The sequence below is a fragment of the Passer montanus genome, unplaced genomic scaffold (genome assembly GCF_014805655.1).
Source record: "Passer montanus isolate IOZ18808 unplaced genomic scaffold, ASM1480565v1 scaffold53, whole genome shotgun sequence".
Lineage (NCBI taxonomy): Eukaryota > Metazoa > Chordata > Aves > Passeriformes > Passeridae > Passer > Passer montanus.
Window position 1 is genome coordinate 4125134 of NW_024370263.1, and position 26679 is coordinate 4151812.

A 26679-nucleotide genomic window follows, 5' to 3' on the forward strand; every position below is an offset into this window, starting at 1 on the left:
GATTTGCTGCTGCTCTGGACTCAGGCTGGGGTGCAGCTGGGATTCCTGGGGCAGAAAGAGGTCAGGACACTTTTCTTTCCATTGCCATGAGTTTCCCAATGCCACAGAGACCATGCCGGCCCTGGGGAGTCCTGGATCTGCTTTAAAATGCTGTTAAATTGCCCATGTGCAGGGGTTTATTTATGCTCACAGGACTGTGGTCTGAATATTTCATTTTAAAATTTACATCTGTGTCACTCGAGATGCTCAAATAAGGTTGCCATGGAAACCCCTCATTACTGGGTGAGGATGCTGGCAGTGGTGCCCAGCCCGAGGAGCCGTGGCCAGGAAGGACCAGGCTCTGCTCCCACTGCCCACCCAGCTCCCGCTCCCAGCAGCAAACCCATCTCTGCTGGGAAGGGCAGAGAGGAGAGAAACGTGGAATCACCAAATTCTGGAATGGTTTGAGCTGGAAGGGACCTCAAACATCACCTCACCCACGCCCTGTGCCATGGCAGGGACACCAGCCAGTAATCTGAGCCACTCCAAGCCCTGTCCAGCCTGGCCCTGGGCACTTCCAGGGATGGGAGGGAGGATTTTCACCAGCTCCAGCTGCCTGAGCTGAGGGGCTCAGGGACCTGCTGTGCTGGCAGGGGACGCAGAGCTGGGACAGTCCAGGGGACACCAGAAACCCACACCCACACCTGGTCCCAGCCCTGGGATGAGATGGGGAAATCTCCCCAAACTGGCCATGGGAGAGAAGGCTCCTGGGCCAGGGGGTTTGGGCTCCACATGGGGACTGCTGCAGCTGGGGGCAACATTCCCCCAGCAAAACCCTCCTGGAAACCTGCTTCAGTGGCAAATCCATCCTGTTTGTGCCTGCCTGGAGAATCCACGCTGCCTGTGGGCTCGGGAGCAAGGACACCACAAGGAGTACAGGAATTAAACTCACAAACCTCTCCCCCCTCTGCCCGTGCTCCCGAGGAGCTGTAACTGCTCTAACGATCCACACAGCCCTGACAGATGCCGGGAAATTACACACTTCTCCGAGCTGGGAGGAAAATGGATTTTCCTCCTCACTGCTGCTTGGTGGAGCTGGAATCAATGAGACTTTGACTCCCAGGCGTCTGTTGTGGCCACGCCAGCCTGCACGGGCACCTGTGGCTTTGGGGGACCTGCCCGTGGTGCCCTGGCTCCGCAGACCGTGTGTCCCCAGCCCTGGCACCCAAACCCCCAGGGATGAGGCTGGAATTGCCCAGCTCCTTCCGAAGGAATGTGGGAGGAGCAGCAGCAGATAAAGAGGAAGAGGAATTTAAGAGGCTCTCCAGTTCTGGAGGAATCAGGAGATTTGCAGCATCTCTGTCCTGTCCTGGCTGGATCCCACTGTGCCCCCAGCTCATGGGGCAGGAATTATCCTGATATTCCTGACTGGTAGGGACCGGGGAGCAGCAAAGCCATCGGAAAGAGAGGAACTCTTGCAGATGATAATTTGGGTTTATCACAGGGTTTTATGGTACCAAGTGTAAGAAAGGCACATCTGCAGACAGACCTGGCTGAAAGGAATTAACAGGCTGGGTTCAAGGGGGAAATAATTGTAAAGATTATCCAGTGCCACCCTGTTCCAGGGGCAGGGACACCTTCCACTGTCCCAGGTTGCTCCAAGCCCCGTCCATCCTGGCCCTCGGCACTTCCAGGGATCCAGGGGCAGCCAGAGGAATGAAGGAGCAGAAGAAGATCCCTCCTGTGCCTCTCCTGGGCTCCCCAGCTGGAATGTTCACTCCTCAGGGCCCACCTGGGGAGAGGAAATCGAGTGTTTTGGCAGCTTTTCAGGCTAAAAATTGAAGAGGGGGAAGAGAAGCTCCTTCTTTCTTTGCCAATCATCCAGCCCAGCCGTCTACATCAGGGCATAAAATTAAATGGGTTCCTAAAGAGAGAGTATATTTAGCTACAAAACCCCGTTCTAGTCAGCTCTCTGCAGCTAAAATAATTAATCTCCCATCACTGTTAAGATGCAGCGGAGCAGATCTGGAGGAGCGAGTGCTGGGATTAACCCTTTGGGAGCAGGTCAGCCCTGGGAGAGCAGCTCCTGCTGCCATCCTGGGAGATCCTGGCAGATCCTGGGGGTCCTGCCTGGCTGGCTCTGCCCAGCTGTGTCCCCTGCTGTTGTGTTCGCAGGGATCCCCGTGGCAGGGAGGAAGGAATGAATCTGACTCTGTGTTCTCAGAAAGCTAATTTATTATTTTGTGATGCTATATTATATTAAAGAATGCTAAATTAACTAGCTAAAGAATACAGAAAGGATACTTACAGAAGGCTAAAAAGATAATAATGAAAACTTGTGACTCTTTCCAGAGTCTGACACGGCTTGGCACTGATTGGCCAAAGAGTGAAAACAACTCACAGCAGAATCCAGTGAAACAATCACCTGTTGGTGAACAATCTCCCACCACATTCCACATGAGCACAGCACAGGAGAAGCAAATGAGATAAAATTGTTTTCCTTTTCTCTGAGGCTTCTGAGCTTCCCAGGAGAAAAATCCTGAGTGAAGGGATTTTTTCAGAGAATGTGAATGGCACACTGTGCCATGCCAGCCCCTCTCAGTGCCAGTGCTGCACGAGCCAAGGGCTGGGCAGGGTTCTGTGCCCTGGCACGGCCTCTGGGCTGGTGGAGGGGACCCAGGAGGGATGCAGGAGCCCTGACAGGGATGCAGGAGTGGGTTCAGCCAAACTCCCTGCTCCTGGGGGCACTGGGAAGCACTTCCTGGACACACAGCCCTGAAACATCTGCAGAGACAAAGTTTAGCCTGGTTACAATCTCTGACTGTTCCTGTGTCTGGCCACAAATAATTCCCACTCCCAGGCAACCACAGCCATGGAATATGGGACTATTCCCAACCTCCCCCGCTGTCCCAGCTCTCTGCAGAGCTGGGTTTGATGGGATTTCGAGGTGACAGTGTGACATTCGAGGTGACAGTGTGACATTTGAGGTGACAATGTGACATTCGAGGTGACAGTGTGACATTCGAGGTGCAGGTGAGCAGATCACAGCCCGGCTCTCCCTGGCTGGGGCAGCTCCAGGGTTCAGCTCCTGCCTGAGCTGCCCCTGCAGCAGCTGGGGGAGAGCTGAGCTGCCTCTGCTCAATCTGTTTGGCAGCTCTTTATATTTCTTTCACAGGATGTAACAGGAATCACAGCGTGGCTCCAGTCCAGGCTCTGAGAGAGGAGCAGGGGCTGGCAGCACCTCAGGGCTGTCACTTGTCCCCAGTGGCTCAGCACTGCTGCCCATGGCTGCTCTCCTCCGTGGGTTTGTGCAGGGATACCCCAAAAGATTTACCCTAAAGCTGCCCTGGGGCATCTCAAGGCAGGATTTGGAGCCCATCAGGTCCTGGCCACCTTGCCAAGGTGGAGAGGTGCCTCAGAGCCACGAGGGTGGCACAGGTGACATCTGGCACAGGGCACACACGGAGTTTTCTGCTCTTCCCACCGTGGGATGCAGCTGCTGGGATCACACAGAGGCAGCAGAGCTGGAGCTGCTCAGGATGAGGGGCTGGAGCAGTCTGGGGATTCCCAGTCCCCTGCACCTCCCAGCCCTGTGCTGACCCCGTTTATCCCTCCTGGGGACCAAGCAGGGTCAGGACAGGCACTGGCATTAGTGTGTCCCAGCTTGCAGGGGGAATCTGCTTTCCAGGCCAAATGATTTTCTTTGCATTTTCTCCCTTCAGATTTCACATTTGCTCACTACTGACTGTGCAATAACAGTCATTCCCTTTCCTATTACAACAATTTTTATGTGTTTTAGAAGATTTTCAACCCCAAAATGTGTGTTTTCATGTTCCCTCTGGGCTAGCTCCCAAAGGATCAGGGGTGAGGCTACAGCCTGGTTTACGGGTGTGACAGCCCATCCCCTTTCTGTGATCCCAGCCTTAAGGAACTTAATTCATTTGTGGTCTGCTTGGTCATAACTGGGGGTGAACTCTAACAAATCAACCTCTTTTTGTGGAATTACTGCAGGAATCCCTTTTGCTGCTTTATCATTTCCCAGTTCTGGAGTGGTTTTCCCTTTTTGGCCACGCAGGAGCTGGTGCTGCCCGGTGCCCTTGAAAGGACCCTGCTGCCTGCTCTGAAGCGCTGCAGCTCGGGTGCCTAATGACTCCTGACAGCCGGGGAGGGGCCTGGGCTGGCCATGGGGAGGGCAGGGCAGGCAGGGTCACTGATGGCCGTGCTTGCTGCAGTTATTGGGCTCCATCGATCGGGGGCTGTGCAGCGAGGCTGGCAGGAGCTGGGGCACAGCCCAGCATCCCCCGTTCCCATTCCTGCTGCCAGCCCCACGGGAACAGCTCAGAGCTGCCCAGGATGGCTGGGAGATGGGGCACAGTGGGCTCCCAAATGCTCCTCCACAGCCTGGAGCGGTGCGAGGTGTGATCAGAATCCAGAAGGGTTTGGGTTTGGGTTGGATGGGTCCTAAATCCATCCAGCTCCTCCCCGTGCCGTGGGCAGGGACACCTTGCACAGCTTGCTCCAAGCCCTGTCCAGCCTGGCCCTGGTGCAGCTGTCACCAGCTTGGTGTCACTCCTTTCCTTGGTTTTTCCTTCTAAAAAAGCAATATCCTGCCTTTTGCCGCTGGCCAGTTTGGGGGTGGCAGCAGAGCAGCTCCTCTGGCACATCCTGCCAGCAGCTCCAAGTGGGAACTGCAACCCCAGCACATCCCAGTGCTCAGATGTGCCCTGCACGGGCTCACTCCTTCAGAAACAAACCCCTTTTGAGGCAAGATATGGCTGAAATTCAATTTTTATCGCTTTAAAATTGTTCTCACTGGAAGCAGAGTCATTCTGGGGGGCAGAGCAGCACTTTGGGGCTAGCACAGGCTTCACCCCCTCCATGTCCCAAACGCTGAGAGCACCCAACCCCCCCGAGCCCATCCCTTGGCTGCTGCTGCTGCTGCTCAGCCCTCACCTCGTTCCCAGTGCCACTGGTTTTTATATAATTAATTATCAGCTGTATCAGCCATCAGTGATTTGTGTTTTAGAGATGGCCTGGCAGAACTAATTCCATCGCTGCACAATGCTGTGCTGGATGATGATAACCCATGTACAGCTTCTCCCACGGAGCCTCATGACGAGCTGCTGCACTTTATTTTAATTAATACAGATAGCAAATGTATTTTCATTAGCCATCAGGATGTCAGGAGAGAAGCAGGGTGCTCCTGCGTGGTGAGCAGCAGCTTTGGTGCTGGGTGCCGTGCCCAGCCCTGCTGGGTCTGCTGCTCCAGCCACCTCCTCACCCTTCTGCATCCCTTCAGATCCTCCTGCATCCCTCCTCATCCTGTTGCATCCCTTCTCACCCTCCTGCTTCCCTCCTCATCCTCCTGTTTCCCTCATCATCCTCCTGCATCCTTCCACATCCATCTCCATCCCTCCTCATCCTCCTGCATCCCTCCCCATCCTCCTGCATCCCTCCCCATCCTCCTGCATCCTTCCTCATCCTGTTGCATCCTTCCTCATCCTCTGTATCCCTCCTCATCCTCTGCATCCCTCCTCATCCTCCTCCATCCCTCCTCCTCCCACCCAGCACCAGCTGGGCTGGCACAGGCAGAGTTTCCTCCCAGCCCAGGCCATCCCTCCTCATCCTCCTCCATCCTTCCTCATCCTCCTCCATCCCTCTTCCTCCCACCCAGCACCAGCTGGGCTGGCACAGGCAGAGTTTCCTCCCAGCCCAGGATGGGTGGCACCACCAGCCCTTGAAAACCAGTTTTTTTGGGCATTAAAAGCTGATTTAGCCCCGCTGCTCCATGCTCCCATCCAAAGCTCTCCTCCCTCTCCAGCGCAGGAGGACACACAATTATCAGGCACGTTCATAATTTCTCAGATTTGGAACAATTAAGCTGGCTCCCCGGCACTTCTGACGAAAGCAGCTCCTTGTTCCCCGGGGAAGGAACAGCCTTCCTTGACCTCTGCTCTATTATTCTGTTTGATTGATCTGGGTTCTATCAGAAAGGACAATGACAGGCTGTGCTGGGGGCTGCAGGAGCACTGGGAACAGAGAGGACAACGCTTTGCTGAGGGTGCTGTGCCCAGCTGGTGATTCTGAGGGGCTGTGGGACACCCAGACCCCTCCCTGTGCCCAGAGCAGCACCCACAAAACCCCTGGATTCCCCAAAAGTGAGGAACAGAAGGCTAAAAGGGTATCATAAACAAACCAAGGGGACTTGGTGGCCAGCAGGGAATGTCCCTCCTGTGTCACCTTCCCCTGTGCCCATGGGGCATTGCTGCCACCACCTTCACCTTGGGAACAGCTCCAAGGATGCTGAGGGAAAGGCATCTCCCTTGTAAGGCACTAGGCAACGTCACCTTCCTCTACCCCCAAAAATCCCCTGAACATCAACATCAGAAAGCCATGGAAGGGATGGGCTGGCTGTTCCTGAAGCACAGCTGGGCTGAGTTAAGAGAAAACCTTTAAATCTCACCCCTGGAGGTGGTTTGTACCCCCAGCCCTGCCTCAGGGGGTTTTGGGGAGAGGCTTGGGGAGCATTGCACTCCCTCGTGGGCAGCCCTTTGGTCTCCTGTTGCTGCTGGCCGGGCAGATTTCCTCCTGATGTCATTTTTGAGCCACCCTGGTGATGGGAAAATGTGGTGAGGAAGGACCTGGCTCTTCTCCCCAGCAGGTAATGAATTGTCCAATTACACAAAGGCGTGTGCCACCCGCCTGGGACCAGGGCTTTGTCACTGCTGCCATTGTTTATGCTCCTGGAGGGTAATCATCATTTTTAATGTCCTTTTGATAGCACTGTAGTATGATTAAAACAGGCACATCTGAGACATAAATCTGGGTTTAAGCACTGCCTTTTTGACACACAATGTTGAGCGCTCAGGGATTGGGCTGAAGGGTTCCTGGGCTGTGCCACCACCACCTGCCCCTGGCAAAAACCACCCTGGACATTGTCCTGCAGGGACAGCCACATTCCTGGGCAGGAACCCCGCGGGGCAGCAGAGCCAGGAGCAGCTGGATGGAGGCAGGAGGCCCCAGGTGGGGCTGTTGGCTCAGGGTAAACACAACACCCCATCTCTGAGCACCAGGAGGTCAACACAAATCAATGGAAAATCCAAAAACTTGGATTTTCCATGAGGCAAAGCTCTGGGCTGTAGCTGGGGATGGTGCTGGGGGGCTGGGGAAGGAATTTTCAGAGCTGACCCCCTGTTTGAGGTGACTGGCTCTGGGCAGGCTCGGTTTCTGCATCGGTTTCTCCTTGGAGCAGAGATGTAACACTGTATAATTCAAGAAAGACTTTGCTCCTGAGGCTGGTTGGGTGCACGTGGAGTGGAAATGTGGAAAAATCCAACCCTCCCCCATGAGCGGATACCTGAGCCACTGAAGGGAGGAGATGATGTCTGTGTGACTCAGTTCAGGCTGTGCCCTCGGGGACAATGTGCCCCTGGGGACAAGGAGCCAGGTCACCCTGTGGATGCCGGGCTGGAGCCAGGCTGGGGGAGCTGGGGGTGCTCCCCTGGAGAGGAGAAGGCTCCAGGGAGAGCTCAGAGCCCCTGGCAGGGCCTAAAGGGGCTCCAGGAGAGCTCAAAAGTGACTTGGGACAAGGGATGGAGTGACAGGACACAAGGAATGGTTTCCCACTGCCAGAGGGCAGGGATGGATGGGATATTGGGAAGGAATCGTTCCCTGGGAGGGTGGTGAGGCCCTGGCACAGAGAAGCTGTGGCTGTCCCATCCCTGGAAGTGTCCAAGGCCAGGTTGAACAGGGCTTGGAGCAACCTGGGCTAGTGGAAGGTGTCCCTGCCCATGGCAGGGGGTGGAAAAAAAATGAGCTTTAAGGTGCCTTCCAACCCAAACCATTCCATGCTGAGCTCTAGCAGAGCTGTCCAGGATACACGGGATGGGTCTGAGGGGGCTCCTGCTGGGAACAGAGCCTGGTGATGCTGGGGAACAACTGCAGGGTGGGCCCCTTCCCCTTCCCCTTCCCCTTCCCCTTCCCCTTCCCCTTCCTCCCCACTCTCGCAGGTGAGCCCCGCTGGAGGAACAGAACCACTTTCCAATTTAATGTTGCAAAAAGACGTTTTGCAGTGGAAAAACTGAAAAGCTCTTCCCCTGGGGAGCGGCAAGGACTCTTGTTTTGCTGCACCCTTCCCTCCCTACCTTTCCTAATGAATTCCAAGAAAGCCTCAATGCATTCCTAAATGGGAACACAGCCTGTGTCCTTCACAGTCATCTCCACAACAAAGCCAGCATCTCTGCCGCTGGCAGCCACGGGCTCCTCTGCGAGCTGCAAACAAAAGCTGAAAAGGAGCCTTTCTACTTGTGATTAGAAAGCTGGAGAAGTTTGGCTTTTACTGCTTTTTGCCTCGCTGATTCCATCTCGGTGGCAGCCCGGAGCCCCTCAGGGGGCAGCAGAGCAGCCCCTCGCACCCGTCCCGCTGGGGGATGAGCCCGGGAGAACAGGAATTGGGGATTTCTGTGCCTTTAGGGCGCTGGGCTGGGTTTGGACGCGGTTTGTGCTCGGTCCCTAAGGAAGGAGCAGCGCCGTGGCCCAGCAGGTGCCAGAGCTCGGCTTCCCCAGGAAAGGACCGCAGCACCAGCAGCATCCCCTGAGCCTGGGGACATCGCTGATCCCTGCGCCCAAATGGCCCCAAAAGTGCCAGTTATTGTCCCAAATCCGTCCCCCAGCCACATCCAACCCGCGGGGACATTCAGCCTTCCGGGGCTTCTCCAGCCAGGGAGGAGGAACGGAATTAATTTTTTTTTTCTTTTTTTTTTATTTTTTTTTCTTTTTTTTTCTTTTTTTTTAAAGGACCACATGAGGAAGAGCGATTATCGGGGAGATTTTCTTCGGGCGAAATTCTGGCACAAAGACAAACTGCAATATCTCAGCGCAGGCTGGGCGCTGAGTCTTGGATAAAAATAAAGCAGGAGGCGGCAGCACCTTCCCGATGACATTAACTCCATTCATCTCCCGCTGCTGCCGCCGCCAGCGTGCTCAGGCATTAGGAGTTACGTTTTCCTCCACTATTTCTCAAATATATTTATGCTGGGAGATGTTTGTGGAGGTACATCCTGTGCCTGGGGCAGAGGATTAATTCCAAACTGTCACCTCGCTTTTTTGATGGGTTTGTAAATTCTGTTCTGTTGATTTGCACTCGCAGTAAATTGATAAAATCCTCTTTCCAAAAACCTAATTCACCATTTAGGGCTCACCAGGGTTTTAGACCTCATTGGCTCACATATTTATGTAAATATAGTGTCCAGCAGCAATTTAAAAACTGCTGCGTGGATAATGGGGATGGATAAGGAGGGAAGGCAGACACATTGTCTGGTGGGGGCTGTGTGCCCTGGAAAGGAGCCTTTCCTTGCCTTGGGGCCCCAGATTTTGGGATGGCTTTGCTGTGGGTGGCTGCTTTGGGCAGTGTTTCTCCAGAATCTGGTCCCTGCACCAGAAGAGATTAACCCTGACAATGCTGGGAATAGTCTGAGCTCTGCAAGGATGGCACTGGATGTGTCCAAGAGGACTTTGCCAAGCACTCCTGCAGTGGGCAGGGATGTGCTGGGAGCACTGGGAGCTCTCAGGGCTCATGCCAGAGTGGTCTGTCAATTTAGGGACTTGGTATCTTTGCAAATGGAATTTCAGGACTGTCAGGAAAAGCCTGGTTTTCACTGAAATTGCATTTAAATCAGCATCAGGAGATGCAAGCCCCGTTCCTGTGCAGCCCCATCGTCATGGAACAGATGCAGGGTGGCAGAGGGGACATCAGCAGCGATGTCCTCAGAATTGTCCCCCAGCCACCACTCTGCCCGAGATGAAGCATCTCATCCACAAAATGTTGCCATGCTCCATTAATCCACCCAAAAACGTCAGATGGAGATTCTCCCTTGAATTTTAAATATTTCCAGCCGTTCTGACTAGCTCCGAACCTGCCCCGAGATGACCGCTTTCCAGAACATTCCCTCACCCGCCACGCTGCTCCTGAGCCTGCTGTGCCCCACGTGGCAGTGCCAGCTGAGTGTCCCCTGGGGGCCACTTCGTGCTGGTCCCCCTGCACAGCCACCCTCCCCAGGGGTGCTCCTGGCCCCTCAGCTCCCGGGTTTGGCACATCCCAGCCCAGCGTGCAAGACAGAGAGACGGGGCCGAGGGTGAGAATCCTCCTTGCCGAGCAGATGACGCCGCTCTGGGATCCATCCCACAGCTACCCCTTCTGTCGTGCTCGAGTTTTTTGGATGCCTTCGCGTTTGGCACCAAATTTCCTTCCTAGACTAAAGCTTTGCACTTGGAATGGTGCCTTGGGAGCTGGGCTGAGTGGCCAGGCTGCTCATCCCATCCCTCTGCGCCGCCAGCAGCTTGGATTGAGCTTCCCTGAAGTCTCCTTGCACCTTCCTGCTGCAGCCATCTGTCCTGGGGTGCCAATGCCTTGGAGCAGGCACAGAGCCAGGCCCCTGCCCAGCCTCCTGGGCTTCCTGGGGGTTGAAAATTTACTGCAGTCCATGGGCTCCTGGGGCCAGGAAAAGGGAGGAAAATCTGGGCAAATCCGTGCTTGCCCCTGCTGGAGGCAGAGCTGGGAATCCAGGCAGAGCCTCCTCGCTGGGCAGCAGGAGAGCTCCAGGCTCAGCCGTGCTCAGGGCTGGTCAGCTGCTGCTCTGGCCTCTTCCCAGAGAAAGGAAAAGGAGGAAAAAGGAATAAAAGAGATGTCTGAGTCGGGGCTGTGCCCTGGGAGCCGGCCAGCTGCAGCTGCACCACTGGTGGGAGCTCCAGCAAGCAAAAAGATGGAACAGAGGGGAAATCAGCTCCTCAGCACCCTGGGAACATCATCCCCTGACTGGGGACAGCCCGGAGCCACCACAGCACTGCAGCCAAGGGTCCCCATCCCAGGGCTGGATCCAGGTGCCCCTGCTGGCTCCCCAGGAGCAGGAGCCTGGCTGGATCCCTGCTTTGGAGCTCAGTGCAGCTGAGCAGTGTGACACTCGCTCCCAGCAGTGACACCCAGCAATGACACCGGGGCAGGAATGGTGACCTCCCCACAGCGCCAGAGAAACGCTCCCCACAGACACAGCCTCCACCTTTACAGCTCCTGGCAGATCCTCCCTGACATCCCCTGGGTTTTGGGGGGTCCTGGGGTGTCCCAGGTCACATGCACTGGTTGTGGCTGCTCAAGAATCCCCCAACCTCAGGGACTGGGGGTGCAGATCCAAGGCAGAGATAACCAACACTTGCACTTGGTTCTGAGCCAATGCCAGGGCTCTGCTGGACACCCACAGCACATCCCTCTCTGGGATGGAAGATGAGCCTCCCCTGCTCCCAGCTTTGCCCTTCACTCCCAGACTCCTGTTGGCTCCTCCAGCAACCCAGCTCCATGGTTGTCCTCTGATTTTGGAAATCCTTATGGATGAAATCCTTACAGATGAAATCCAAGATGTAACAGAGCTGAGCAGCAGAGGTTGATTTGTTTTCCATCTTCCCAGCAGCGCAGCTGACCCTGTGGAGGTGCTGGGTTGACACTGGATGGATGCTGGGTGCCCACCAAAGTGACATTGCTCCATGAACTTCCCACCCTGAGTCCTTCTCACAGTTCTCCATGGACTTCTCCAGCGTGGGTCCTTTCCACAGGGTCTGTCCTTCAGGAATAGGATACTCCAGCCTGGATCCCTTCCACGGGCTCACGAGTCCTGCCAGCAAACCTGCTCCAGCGTGGGTTCCTCTCTGCATGGCCACACAAATCCTGCCAGGATCCTGCTCCAGCACGGGCTCCTCCAGGCCTGCAGGTGGATCTCAGCTTCCCTGTGGATCCCCATGGGCTGCAGGGACGCAGCTGCCTCAGCCTGGGCTGCACCACGGGCACCTCCTCCTCCTCCTCCTCCTCCTTCAGTGACCTTGGTGTCTGCAGGGCTGCTCCTCTCGCAGCTTCACTCCTCTCTCTGGCTGCCTTTTCCATTGTGCAGGTATTTTTATCCGTGGGTAGAGCAGGATGTGGATAGAGCAGGATGTGGATAGAGAGGGGCCGGCCCCGTGGGACAGAGCGAGAACATCCTTAACAACTTGTCGGTTAACAAGCTGTGAAAGGAGACAGACAGGCAGGAGCTGGCAGCCTGTCCCCTGGAATGAAGGACACCTTCCCTGCCTGAGCACCTCGGCAGGAAGGGCTCCTGCTGCAGAGCCCTTCTCCTTCCCTTCCTGCTGCAGGCTGAGCTCCCTGCCACTGCATCAGGGCTGCAGCTGAGGCACCTGCACCAGGCAGATCTGCGCCCTGCATCCCATCAATCCAGCACCACTCACTCGTGCAGCAGCAGGAAAAGCCATCTCGTGGAGCAGCTCCTTTTGGGAAGGGCTCTGGAAAGCCATGGAACACAGCTCTGAGCAGCAGCTGAAGGGCAGCAGCCTGAGCCAGAGTGATGCCAAAGCTTCTCTCACCCCACGAGCCTCCCTCACTCTGCCTTTGGCCCCTGGTTTGGGGTGCACCAGCTGGGGGTGGCAGCTCCCCTTCCCCACTGCCAGGGGCTGGCACCAGCTGCACCCCGAGGTTTCTGCTGGCTTTGGCCCCACATTCTGCCCTGCCAGAAGGGGCCTGGCAGGTGTTGCCCTTGGTCCCCAGGGTGGCTCATCCTGGTGCTCATCCTGCCCTGGCAAGGGCAGAGGGCTGGGTGCTGTTGGGGTGTCCCCTTGCCCCTCCTGTGGCAGGGACCAGAGCAGGGACAGGCACGTCCCCACCTCGCAGAGCCTGGGCGAGTCAAGTGGTGAAAGACACACAACTCTCAGCACCACATCCAGCAATTTCATACCCCTGACAAGAGTGTAAATCCATCCTGATGGACTGGAAAATTGGAAAGCCGGTGCTCATGCCGTGTTTCCTACAGACATCTCCGAGCTCCTGAAAGATGCACTCGGTGGCAGCCCCGGTTCCAGCCGTGTCGCTCACGTCATGCTAATTAAAATAGAGCCTGTGTTTTGTAACAGGATTTCCTTGGAGCCTATTTTACTGCTCAGTAACCACTTTCAAATATTTGAGAAATAAAATCGCATCAAGTAAATAACTTTCGGATTGCTCACAGAAGGTTACTCTGGTTTCATTTTTTTTGTTCCCAAAGCCCACTGGAAGCAGCTGTGCTCATCACAGTGACAGAGGATGGAAAATACACAGATTTCTGAGGCTGCTTGTAGTCTACATCAAAAGCTGTGTGTTATTTAATCAGACAAAGCCTATTTCATTAAAAAAACAACTGTCTGTACAAAATGGGATAACAAAGCACCCCGGCACTCGGCACTGACCTGGAATACCCAGGGAACATCCCTGCCTGCTGGCAGGATGGGCCACGCTCACACCAGCCCGTTTGGATGCCCACGTTGCCTTTCCAGAAATGCCCTGGCACTCGTCTGCCTCATCCATCACTTATTACCCATTAACTTCCGATCCCAGCACCACCTGACTTCCAAGGGATGGATCACACACTTCCCTTTTTCCACGGTTTGCTATTCCAAGATCTCTGCTGCCGTTCTGGATGCCAAGGGAGCACATTCAGCTGACTCGGCGCAGCCTGGCTCCTCAGCCCTAAATCCTGCTCCCAGATTCCTCAGTGAAGGAGAAGTTAAAAATGTACAGAAGGAAATGTCTGTGACACTGTGACATCCACAAAACTGCGCTTGAAATGGCATCTTTGTATATTCATAACGTCAAAAAATACCGGAGAAGCAGAGGGCTGAGAGAGACTAATTTCATTTCCTCCTGATCCAGGCTCTCCTCGTCCTTTCTGCCAAGGAGGAGAGAAGGAAGAGGAGCCATTTGCCATGGCCTTTGATAGCTCTCCATCAGACAATCCCCACTGCTGTTATCTGTGCTGGCAGCCAGGCTCGGTGCTGTTATCTCGTTGCTCGGGGTGCTGCCGCGAGAGCTCACCGCGCACTTGTTGCAGCCCTCGCCGAGTTCACGCTCTGTTTTCCTTCCTGCCGGACACACCTGATCCTCTGGAAACACCCCCCGTGGTGCCGTGCTCGCCACAGAGCCAGGGGCATCTCTGTCCTTGCTGCTGGCCTGTGACAGCCACCGCAGGAGTGCCTCGAAGAAGAGAAGGGAGGGTGCAGACTTTGGGGGTGCAGAGGAGCCCAAAGTTCAGCATTTCTGCTCCCAGCACTGCAGCCTCAGCAGGGTTTGCTGCTCTCATCACAGCCTGTATTGGACATCCCAAATGTATTTAGAAACCCTGGATCTCCCAGGGGTTCAGCTGTTCATCCCCAGTGCCCGCATGGGCAGCACGGGCAGCACTGCCCTGTCTGCACTCTGCTGCCCACAAACCCCCCCTGTCTGCCCACTGCACCATTCCAGGGTACAAATAGATGCCCCGGTTGGTGCCCACGTTCCCGGGATGCTGCTGCTCCAGCACAGGCTGCCCGGAGCCTCCTGGCACGGGTCCCTATGCAGGGACGTGCCTCTGCTGCCTGCTCTGCGCCGGTGGGTGGGTGTGAGCGGATGCTGGGAGCAGAGGAGAGGCTTTCACACCTCCTCTCTGGTGATCTAAATGGCTTCACCGGTGCAGAGCACCCAAAGCCACCAGCCAAGCACCCGATGGGTGCGAGTCATGTGAAAATGTTTTTTTTCCTTGGACGCGTGAACAGAAAGAGCAGCAGATGGAGCAGAGCAATCTCTCTCTGCGGGGTCTGATCCTGCTCCTCCCCAGCTGGAGAACAGCAGGATTCGCTGCTCTGGGCCCTTGGCTGTGTCCCCCTGCACACAGATGGACAAGACTCCCCCCAGGCACGGGCAGAGCTGCCACGTCGCCACAGGCTCCAGGCTGCGTAGGCAGGAGTTGGGATTTTACTGCAATAATTCACCAAACCTTGTAAAGGGTCAACAATTTATCAGCTCCCTCTCTCTGCCAAGGAAAGAGGAGTTCAGCACACTGTGTTCTTCCACCATGAGATTTATGGCAGATTGTGCCAAATCCTGTTCCCGGGAGCTGGACTGCCTGCTGATGCTCCCAGTGGGACTGGGGCAGCCCTCCTGCCTCAGCACACGAGGCCGTGAGGGAGCTGAGAGCCCTCACTGGGCCTGTGCTTGCTGGCTTTGCTTCCCAGCTCTGCCGGGAGCCCGGGATGGTTGCTGCTCTCACACAGAGCCCCGGCAGCCCGGAGCAGAGCATTTGTGTAACACCCCAGAGGAACGTGCCTCTCTGCGTGTCCCCTGGCTGGAACAGGATGCCAGAACTGGCAGGGACTTTGCATCTGATTCCTCCACACGTACACAGAGCACAGACCCGTGCAGGTGAGGGAGAAATGCCACCCTCTGCATCCATTGCTGTTTTGCTGCCCAGAAAGGAAGGATTCTGTAATACAGTCCCTGTCTGGAGAGCCAGGATTCAGACGGAAAAGTCAAAGTCATTTAACGCCATCTGAGCACGAGAGCAGGGGCTGGAGCACCGCGCAGCTCTCCTGACACCAGGAGCTGGCTGTGTCTGCTACAAACACCCTGCCAGCCCCGGAGGGCAGCCTCAGGCCCCAGCACACTGCAGCGCCGGCACACACTGGCCTCTCCTTCTCCCACCGAACAATCCACACTGGGAACCCCACCCAGAGCACACCCGAGCCCGGCCGCCTCCTCCTGGCATCCCTGAGTGCCAAGGGACTGGGCACAGGCGCCGGTCCAGTCGTCCCCAAGCCCCACGCGAGTTTGCGGTGACTTTGCCAAGTCACCCGCGGGCGCATCCCGGAGCCCGTTCGTGGGGCTGGCATCGCGGCAGTGGGAGAGGGAGCGGGTCTGCGTGGGGACGGGGGGCACGTGGGACGAACAGACAGCCCCTGAATAAACACTCACCCCCCACGGACACCCCCTGACCGAGACGGTGGGGCGGGAACACCGGTGGGGACATGGAAGTGGGGGCTGGAGGGGCACCGGGGGCTGGGGGCACACGGAGGGCTGGGGACACACGGGGCTGCTCTCCCTGCGGGAGGGAGGGTCCGGCAGGGTTCCCGGGAGGCCGCGGCCCCGCTGGCGCTCGGTTCCCGGCGAGGACGCGGCTCCCGGGGCGCTCCGGGCGGCGGGAGCTGTCCGCCCCGCGGTGCTGAGCTCCGCGCTCCGCCGGGCCCCGCTCCCGCCGCCGCTCCCGCCGCCGCTGCGCTTCCCCGCAATGCCAGAAGTTTCATCCCGGCCCGGGGAGCGGCAGAAGCGGGGGGTCCCCCATCGGGAATGGCACGGCCGCTTCCAGCAGCCCTTCCCGCTCCCGCCGCCCCCTCCCCGGTCCCGGCTGCATCCCCCCGCGCCGGGCGGTGCCCCCTCCCCGCAGCCGGGAGCCGGCGGGCCCCGGGGAGCCCCGGGGAGCCCCCAGCCGCGCTCCTCCCCGCTTACCTGGGCGCGGGGCCGCGGGGGTGCCCAGCAGCAGCAGGGCGAGCAGGCAGAGCCCGCGGGGCCCCGGCATCCTGCGGCGGGCGCGGCGGAGCTGGCCCCGCCCGCAGCTCCCCCCGCTCGCCCCGGCCCCACCGAGCGGCCCCGGTGGGGCTCCCGCAGCAGCTCCCGGCACACGGCTGCCCGCGGTTTCCTCCGTCCTGCTCGGCTCCTTCCCGCTCCGGGTGCCCCCCCAGCCTGGGCAGTGCTCCCACTGCGGGGCCCCATCAGCCTGGCTCTTGTCCCATCTCGCTGCCCCTTGTCCCCAAGCCCCCTATAGCAGCCAAAGCCCCCTCAGCGCTCCAAGCCCTTCTCACTCCCTCCTCAAGGCAGATGTACCCTCCTTCCCTCTCCTCCAGCCCCCCAAAGCAGGCTGTGAATAGGGCAGGGGTGCTGTGGGGAGGCTCCCATGGCTCCCTTGGGATCAGGGGTGCTCCAGGGCTTCTGGCCCTGCTGCTGCAGGGAGCTGCAGCTCTGACCTGCCTGACCTCAGTGGGGTGGGGGCACTGAGCACACAGAAGCCCCCAGTTTGTGGGTGCTGCTTAGGGCACCCCGTAGTGCTGGGCTGGCCATGGGTGAGCACTGGGGTACCCTCAGTCCTGTGGCAAAAGAAGCAGCACACAGGCAGTCCCTGCTCAGGACCCAGCCCCAGAGCTCCTCATGTTCCTCGCCTGCAGGGGAAGTGTGGCCTGGATGGCTCCCAGGACCCCCTTGCCCATCCCACCAGCCCAGGGCTCCCAGCAGGCCCCTCTGAGCCCGCAGAGCACACGGTGTAATCACACTGACTTTGAGAAGAACAGAAACAGAGGCTTGGCTCTCCTGAAATCCCAGATCCTGCCCTGAAATGTTTACTGTGAATCACGTCCCTGTGAGAGCGCCTGGTCCTCTGCCTGTCAGCTCAAATAGCCAGAGCGATGTCACGAGTGCACAACACCAGTGTCAAACAGCCACGAGACACACCCCAGCCTCTTCCCTAAAGAGCCAGTTTGTTTGCTGCCATCTGAGAAGTCCCCGCTACCTTTGCGGGAGCAATTACACTGATCCCGTTACCTCAGCAACAACCATCGCGCTCTGGTGTCACCACCGGTGCCACCAGGCAGAACGCACCGAGGCAAGGAGCTGTCCAAGCACGGGCACTGATCCTGCTGCGTTTTCTGTGCTGAGCTCCCTCCTGCCCCGGGGGTGCTGGGGAGAGGCCGGCAGGTCATTTGCATTCCCGGTGTCACTCCCAGCCGCTGCCAGCTGGGAGCAGTTGGGCAGCAGGCTCGAGAAGAACAAAATAAGAAAGGGAGAGAAAGCAGCGAGAGGTGCAGCGTGTTATTTAACGCTGTTACTCTCATACCCAACCGGGACTCGCCTGCTCAGAGGTTTAATTTGGTCGAACAAAGCTTGTGGCACAGCGAGCCCAGGCTGCACTGCTCCCCCTCGGCTCCAGCCTCGCTTCCCTCCCGACCTGCCGGTGCTAAAGATAAGAGTTGTCTCTCATTTAGCAGTTCTCCTTGAGTGATTTTTATTGTGCTCATCTGCATTGTAGTAAACTCCTAAGATAGCCAGATAATAACAGCAGTGCCATGGAAACAGGCAGGAAAAGAGACCAAATATTGTATTTGTGATGCAGAAATGCCCACGAAGTGGCAAAAGTTGTTAGTGATGGAGAGGGAATGGTGAAACCCAAGCTTCAGCTGCTCAGCCGGGCTTAGGGGGTGCAGGTGAGCCCAGCCTGCACCCCACGGGCATCACATCACTGACTCCAGGGCATCACACCTGCGGAAGGGACTTGCTGCTGGGAATTGTGCTGCCTGGGCTCCTCCTGTCCCTCCACAGCTTTGCTGGGGGCTCAGGTGAGCTGGGAGGCTGGAGTGTGTGTAGGGATACTGGCTGGGATGAACCACAGGATGCACCGCGGGATGCACTCCCCAGAGCTGCTGTGATTTGAATCATTTCCCTCCCGCAGCCGGCGCCTAATGGGCTGTGAAATCTCACCCGGAGAAACAGCGGGGTGGGTGTGGAGCCTCGGTGCTCCCGGGATCTCCGTGCTCCTGCTGCTTCCCGAAAAACCAGGGCCCTTCTGCCTGCAGCTGGGACCTGCCACCCTGACACCCCTGCAGCTGGAGCAGCTCCTGCTGCCCTGGAACACCTTCCACCCTGAAATCCCTGCAGCTGGAGCAGCTCCTGGAGCCCTGGAACACCTTCCACCCTGAAATCCCTGCAGCTGGAGCAGCTCCTGCTGCCCTGGAACACCTTCCACCCTGACACCCCTGCAGCTGGAGCAGCTCCTGCAGCCCTAGCACGGCTGGGCACGGCTGCATGCACAGCCCAGCTCCACAGCAGCATCAGCACCAACAGGAGCGGGCAAAAAGTGGCCTCTTGAGCTCCTTCAGCAGCTCTCAGGGCCATGTCTGTGTGGTCAGAAACCTGAGGTATTCCATGAAATAAGACAAACATCTCCCGAGGCCACTTTATGGGCATTGCTCTAATTAGCACCGTGTTCATCGGCCATTACCTCAGACCTTTGATTAACAGTGGAGAAAATCAATAACTGCTCTAAAAACTCAGATAAGTTTCACAGCTAATTTTAATTTCACATTTTAATCTTGTATTAATGTCAATCTTAATTACCATAATTAAGTCAGATGTGACTTAGCAAGAGCAGCTTGGAGATAAGATGTTAAAGGCAGTCGGTGCCTTTCTGGTGCTGCTCGCTGGGGTTTGGGAAGGGGCTGATGACAGGGAGCAGGGAGGTCCCACAGGAGGACAGGCCACCCACTTTCCTGTCCTTCCCAATGTCCCCAGCCTTGCCAGCTCCCTGCCTGGGGTCTGTCCCCTGGAGCCACTCAGATTTGCTTTGCCTTTTAGCAAAGAGTTCCTTTCATTTTGGGTGCCCCCAGCCCCTCACCGGGAAGCACAGCGAGGTGACAGCCCCACGGTGCCAGCCATGCCCGCAGTCCCTTTGTCACGGCAGCTGAGATCCACGGGACCCGGGCTGCCCAGAAAATCAATCTCTCATTTATTCTGGCGCCGCTGCCGCAGCCGCCGCTGCCGCCGCGCTCGCTCTGCAGTTGTGCCCATCGATCCATCGACCGCCGCCCCCTCGCCGCTCCCCGGGGCTGCCGGGGGCTCCGAGCAGCCTGTGGGACCCCGGGCACATCCAGCCTGTGGGATCCTGCAGCGTGTGCCCGTCAGCAGGGTGGGACAGACCCCACGGGCAGCTCCTGTCCCCCCGCACTGCTGCAGCCCCAGGGGGGAGATGGCGACACAGGTGCTTTGGGGACAGAGCCCAGCAGGACAGACCCCACTCCCCTGACTCTGCGTGAGCCATCCCAAACACTCTGGGGGTTATTTTGGGGATGCAGCTCCCGTGAGGGCACGCACGGGGTGCCAGGCTGCTGCCCCTCCTGCCCCCTGCTCACACAGGGGAGCAGCCTCCTCCCTGCAGCTCCTTGGGAAGCTTTCACCCCTCCTCCACAGCGCCCGGGGGGCTTCAATGGCACAAGGAAGCGGAAAAATAACCTCAGCTTTGGACTTGGAAGCAGAGGTGCCCCGTAGTGCAGCTGAAAGGCGGCTCTGAGGAGCCGTGCCCAGGCTGGGGGCACTGCTGCTGAGTGGCAATATTGTCCCAGGGCAGAAAAGGCCTTTGTCCCTCCGAGATGGCAGAGCCACTCCAGCCTTTGGCTTTGGGAACGGGGCTGATTCCCTTCTTTGCCTTCCAAACACGGCGCTGAATGGGGGGTTTGAGCTGGAGGCCAGGCTGGCATCCAGCCCCTCTGAGCCAGTGCCAGCGGGCACAGCTGGGGGCCCGCTCAGGAGGGAAGTCCTTGTTCCTTGTCAACAGAAGAAGACTTTGCACAGCTTGAAAATAGGCTCCCTGTTGCCCACGGGGGTTTGGAGGGGGCTGAGGGAAGCAAACCCGCTGAGGGGAAGGCAGGCAGCAGAGCAGCATCCCTGTGGAACTGGAGGGAAGGGACAGCCTGCCCAGGGTGCTGTGTGCCCAGGGGCACCTCTGCACCCCTCTGTGTCCCTGTGTGGGCCACCCCAGCATGGCTCCACAGTCCTTTTTCCCTCCATGGAGCAAAAGCTCTCCTTGTGCCCCAGGGCTGAAGGCTGGGAGCACCCACCTGAGCCCGTGGCTCCTCAATTCCCCAGCAGAAATCAGGACATTGTTTTATGCTCCATGCATAATTCATCATTCAGTGCTTAATTAACTAAAGCTCCTCATGGCAATGCCTGGAGAGGCTCCCTCCAGCTCCAGGCACTTCCAGCCACTCCAGTCCATGGCTGCCAGGCTCCTTCCCAAGGCAATGGTGCTGCTCTGGTTGCTGTATCCATATTTCACTGCTGGGCTGTGATGTCCCAAAAGTTTTCAAGACTTTTCTGCTGTGATTTTCAGTTCTTTGCTCCAGCAGGGTTTGCATCAGTCACAGAGCAGCCAGTGCTCCATGGTTCCCCCATCCTGACCATCCCCACAAATCCTGGAGAAATCTGCCTTCTACAAATTTGCCTTTCAGATGGAAAATACCTGCTCTGGGGAGGCTTTCCTACCTTGTCCTCCATTCTCTGCATCCATTCCCCAGTCAGTATTCCTGCCAGGACTGCTGGTGTTTACTCATTGCATCCCATATAAATTGCAAGAGAGATTACACTGATACATAAAACAGCATTTGTAAATCCAGGAGTGCACAGAACTGTTGTCCTCTCTTGCAATTCCTCCTTGAGGAATAACAAGAAGTTTTTATGAAGTGAGGCAGAGTGCAGCATGATTTTACTGCCATCCCACTGCCTCTGGAGAGAGGGATTTCTTTGCCTCTGCATTACTCCACACTCTGTAATCCATTAATTGTGTTCAGGAAAATGCTCTGGCTTTCGCCCTCACACCAGTGCCTCCCCGAGCATTTCAGAGTCCCCTGATCCAGGCAGGAGGGCTCAGCACCAGTGCTCAGCACCCTGAGCCAGGCAGGAATGCCCAGCAAGGCTGGAGGTGTCTGCAGGACAGGATGAGCTGGATGCAGACCTTGGCCCTCAGCTCCAACCACAGGTAAATATTTTTCATTTGTCTGGCTCAAATAATTTCCCCATGGGAACCATAAAAGCATTCTGTGAGGAACTGATGCAATCAGCATTCCTCAGTGATGCTGATTGGGAATAATCCCTGAGTTGTTGGAGCCACTGGAGAGAGGGGGTGAGCACCAATGGGTGGGAGGGAAAGGAACAGGAAATAAGGGAAAAGAAGGAAATCACAGATTCCAGTCGGCACCAGTAACCATGGCACTGTGAAAGGCAGGCTTTGTCCAACAGCTGATTGTGATCTTTGAGGGGATGATGCATTGGAGGGAGGGAGGGATCCGATGGCTGCCGTGGGCTGCTGTGATGGATTGGATGTGGCAGCAGGCACATTCTCCTGGAATCAGTGTGATGCAGTATCAGCACAGCGCTGCCTAAGTGGGAATGAACTGGCTCATTGACAGATCCGGGGAGCAGACAGACGAGGAGAATCATCCTCACAAGGAGGAATTAGTAACGAGCCCGCTCAGACCTGGTTTGCTCTGTCAGGCTCCCAGGGCCTGCAGGCCAGCACCAAATCCCTGGAGGGGCTGCACAGGCTGGGATCAGTGGTTACCTGAGTGAGGACCTGCAGCCACACAGCACAGCCCTGAGCACAGCACAGAGTCAGTTATTCTGCCAAAGCAGTGCAGCCACTCGCTTCAAATCATCCTGTGCCATGAAATGGGGGTTGGAGTGTCCCAGGGACTGGAGGGTCCCTCTGCAGTGCCTAAAGCAGATGGCATCGCTCAGGTCCCAGAAAGCCCCTGCAGCTGGAGCAGGGAGCGGTGCTTTGCTCCCCCCCAGCTCTGCAGAGGCAGTGGCAGCCCCCAGAGCCCCTGCTGATGGTGTCTGTGGCAGGGCCACACCTGCACCTCCCCTGCCTTGGCACCACCCAGGGACCAGAATCATGAACTGGGTGGCACAAGGAGCAGGACAGTGGCACTAACTGTGGCTGTGCCTCACAGGGGAGGTGACAGCCCCCTCCCAGCCCACCCCTGCGTCCTCCCTGGTGCCCCAAGCTTGGCTTTCTCTGCAGAGGCTGCTTGCACTCTTTGTGGGAGGGGGGGGAAAGGGATTTGTACTAAAGCTCTTTGCATGAAAAAATAAAATCCATACTGTGCTGCTTTGCTCTGCCCCGGCTCCCAAGCTGTGATGTTTCATTGATTAGCTTGTAAGAGCTTGGAGCAGAGCCCGTGCTTTGCTGGGAGCATTTCCGCAGCTCCCGCAGGTGGAAAGCCATTAACCGCCTCCAGCCTGTCCCTCTGCCTCCCGGGAGACTTTGGGTGGAGGATTTGGGCTTGTTTAAAGAGGAAAAGCCCTAAAGCACAGCCCCCACACCATGACTGGGGTCCTCATGCTCTACCCTGGGCTGGGGATTTTTGGGGGGTCCCCACGCCGAGTGTCACCCCTGGGGCAGAGCCACTGCCCATCCTGCAGCTCTGTGAGCTCCCAGGGATGATAACTCCCAGAGATCCCAACAAAAGAACAACATTTCACTTGTGCAGGGCTGTGAAGGAGCTCGCTGGAACTTCCTGCTGCTGTGTGTGTGTGTCAGCGTGACGAGAGGCCGGCAGTAACCCCGGCTCTCCCTGGGTGCTGCTGGATAAATTCCTCTCTGCACAGCCCTGCCCTGGCTCCCAGCCCCTGCCCCGGGGTTTGTGGGGGTGGCAGGGCTAACGTGGCTCCTGACGCTCTATCCAGGCATTTCCTGGAGGGGCTCGTCCCTGGGTGTCCCCTGAGCTCCAGGCCATGGCTCTACCCGGGGGTTGCTCTATTTTGGAAGCGTGGGCAGAGACCCCAGCACGGTGCCAAGGTGTCACCGTGATATTTTTATGAAAAATCTTTCACCAGGGTTTTTTCTCCTGAGAAGCTGAGAGGCTTCAGAGGGAAAGAAAAACAATAATTATCTGCTGCTGTGGAGTGCAACAGGTGCATCTTTGATGGGTCCGTGTGAGTTGTTTCTACTTAAAGACCAACCATGGTCCAGCTGTGTGGACTCTCATGGAGTCAAGACTCTCATCTCTTCCATCGTCCTGGGGACCCTCGAACACAACCACACCAAGGGATCTGCAGGGATCCGGGCAGGACTCGGAGAGGTGGGAGGGAGGCTGGGGAGGAGGAGGAGGAGGAAGCAGCACGTGTGGAAATCTGGCAGAGCTGCAGCGTGTGCGTGCATGCGGTGGGAGATGCAGCACAAGCTGCATTTAGGGATTTAGGGAATGCACTGCAGGAACACTGACCTCGCTGCTCAGGGATGTGGCTGCTGCTGCCCATCCCTCTGCAGGGGCTGTGGTGATCACTCCTTTGGTGGGAGAACCCACGGATTCCTGAGGCTGCAGCACGTTGAGAGCAGTGCCTGTGCCTCCCAGGAAGGTCCTGCCTCTCCATGGCACGGGACACGGAGCTGTCACCCATCCTCTGCCCGCCTGTCCCGCCTGGCACAGACTGAGGCAGCACCCTGTCACCGTCATATTTTCTGGAAAAATCCCCTTGCCCAGGATTCTTCTCCTGGGAAGCCTAGAGAAAAAGGAAAACAATTTTATCTCGCTTGCTTCTCCTGTGTTTTGCTGCTTTAGGGTGTGGTTGGAGATTGTTTATCCAACATGTGAATTGTTTTTACTTATTGGCCAATGACGGCCAAGCTGTGACTCTGAGGAGAGAGTCATGAGTTTTTCATCAGTATTTTTAGCCTTCTGTCTGTATCCTTCCTTTATTCTTTAGTACAGTTTAGTATGGTTTTAATATAATATAATATAATATAATATAATATAATATAATAGCCTTCTAAGGACATGAAGCCAGATTCATCATTTCCTCGCCTTTGTCAGGGGTTCTCAAAAAACACAAGAGCATCCCAGGATGGTTCTGAGCACTTTTCCCATCCCATCCCATCCCATCCCATCCCATCCCATCCCATCCCACCCCAATTCCAGCCCTGTGGAGACATTTCCAGCTGCAGATGATGAGTGTGTGAGGCACCGAGCTGCTGTGTGTGTCAGCTGAGTGACACAGCGTGTCCCGGGGCAGCTCAGCTCTCTGTGACCCCCGGGAGATGCCCCTGTCCCCGTCCTGTCACCCGGAGGTGGCACCAGAGCTCAGATCTGCTCAGGCTGTGGCTCAGGCGGGGCTGGGAGAGTGGGAAGGAGGCTGCAGGTTAAAGGAGGTCACTGTACTGCTGTCAGCACTGCTGAGATCCCTGAGCAGCCACGGGGTTAATGGAATAAACCAGGGAAATTTGTAAATCTCTCCCCAGCACCCAGGAGATCAGTTTTTGTTTTGTGTTTGGCAACGGAAGCAAATCCTGCTCCACTCTCCCTGACCTGGCCATTGGGGTGACAGAGTGAGGACTGGTTTTGATTCCAATGAGGTTTTTGTTGGTTTATTTACTGGTTTTTGATTCCCAGCACCTGGGAAAACTCCTTGGGAAAGGTGCTGCACCAGCCCCAAGTCCCCAAACCCTTGGTGGCCCTGAGGCCAGCATGTGCCAGGGCTGGAGGGACAAGGGACACAGAGTCCAGCTGAGGGCAGGGAGGGCACAACATTGTGGGGGATTTAATGGGGAAGAAGCCTCCTGACAGCCCACGTGTAGGTCTAATAATTTACTATAACTGCTTTTATGGCAGAGCATAAAAATCTAAAATAAGGCTGGGAATTGTCAGAGAATCCCACACGGAGCAGAATTTTTGCTTAATCAGAAATTCTGGAGCCACAGTTTTTAGACTCCAGTGCCTTCCTCTGGAATCTGAGGTGCTCACAGTCCTGGTGATGGGGGATGACAGGATGTGGTCCTGTCCCACCTCAGTGATTTTGGGAGCCAGAGATCCCTTCTCTGCTCTGACTCTGGAGAGCAGCTCCCAGCCCTGCACCCTCCTGACCCCCTCTGCAGGGCCCAGCATCCCAGGGAATGCACTGAGGGGTTTTGTTTCCTGGGTCCCAGCTCTCCAGCCCCCTCCACGTGGCACAGGTCTGTCCCTGGAGGGTGACATTAAGGTCTGTCCCTGGAGGGTGGCATTAAGCACCGAGGTAATTCTGCCTCCAGTGCTAACCCCAGCCGTTATCACAATTACTCCCAGGGCCGCTGGATGATACTTGGTAATTACGTGGCTCTTTCATCTGGGGTCTCAGAGCACTTACTGATCAATTAATTACACTTTCAGCAGGCTTTGGCCCCGGTGCCAGCTGCAGATCAATAATCCCTCTCCTGAGAGAGGCTGGCTCTGAGTGACACGGCCCTGCCAGCCAGGGCTCACCCTGCAGGATGGTGGCCAGGCTCTGGGGTGCCCAGGCTGCCCAGGGAAGGTACAGGATGAGGGCATGGAAAGCTCATGGGTGAGAATCTCAGAATTTTGTTTGGATAAAACCTCTGAAATCTTCGAGCCCAAGCCTTAACCAAGCTCAGGAGGGTCCTGAGCACTGCCAGCTCTTCCCCACCCTCCACAGGCTTTGTTCCCCTGCTGTTGGAGACAGATGGGAGAAGGGAAGTGCCAGCAGCTCCTCCTGGTCCTCACAGCCCCAGGACAAGCTGTTGACTTGTTGGACACAGCACCATTGGGAGGAGTCCTGGCAGGAGCCACAGGAGCACAGGTGATAAATCTCCTCCCAGAGGGGAGCCTGGCTGCACCCACGGCTGGATTTATGAGTATAAATAAGATGGAAAGCAGGAATTGCCCTCAGGGCATGCAGGGGTGGAAAATGCTCAGTCTCCTGCCAAAAACTCTTCAGGGTTTTTCATTGGTTACTGCAGGAGGAGAAAACTCACAGGGCTGGGGAGGTGCTGGAGGAGGGAAGGACCAGCAGGAGGATTTGGTGGGAGACTGGGAGGGCAGAAAACTGCCAAAAGCTGCAGGTCCATGGCAGCCCATCCCTCCTGGCAGCAGGGGAAGGATGGGGTCAGGTGAGGACTGTGGCAGGGTCGAGGATTAAGCCCAGCTGGATCTGGGGGTTTCTGGGGTGTCAGGATCCAGCCAAGGGCCAGCCACGCTGAGAGCCCAGAGAGCTTCTCACTTCTCATCAAAACAACCTTTCCCTCGCAGACTTGTCCTTGCTCTAAATGACACAGCTGGGGAGAGTTATTGCTCTTATAAAAGATTTTCCATTGCATTTCCCCAGTATTGACCCTCCAGAGTGGAAATCGAGGCTGTGGGGGCTGTCCCTGTCAGAGCCACCTCACAGCTTGGAGCAAATCTGCAGCGTTGCAGCCTGGCCCTGCCAGAGAGCAGCAGGCTGCACCCTCCCTGTCCCAGCTCAGGCTGAAAATCACCAGCCACAAGAGAAGAAATCCTTCCCTTCCTCCCCCTCCA

General features: G+C 56.8%; 1 protein-coding gene across 2 annotated transcripts in view; it reads right to left on the reverse strand.

Annotated features, from left to right (window-relative positions):
* SEZ6L (seizure related 6 homolog like) overlaps positions 1-16397 on the reverse strand; it is a 37992-nt gene extending 21595 nt beyond the window's left edge. For both annotated transcript variants that reach the window (XM_039724834.1, XM_039724833.1), the window contains exon 1: positions 16304-16397. In XM_039724834.1, the coding sequence (XP_039580768.1) occupies positions 16304-16373 (70 nt within the window). In that variant the 5' untranslated portion in view covers positions 16374-16397. The remainder of the gene's footprint in view (positions 1-16303) is intronic.
* Positions 16398-26679: the final 10282 nt, after the last annotated feature.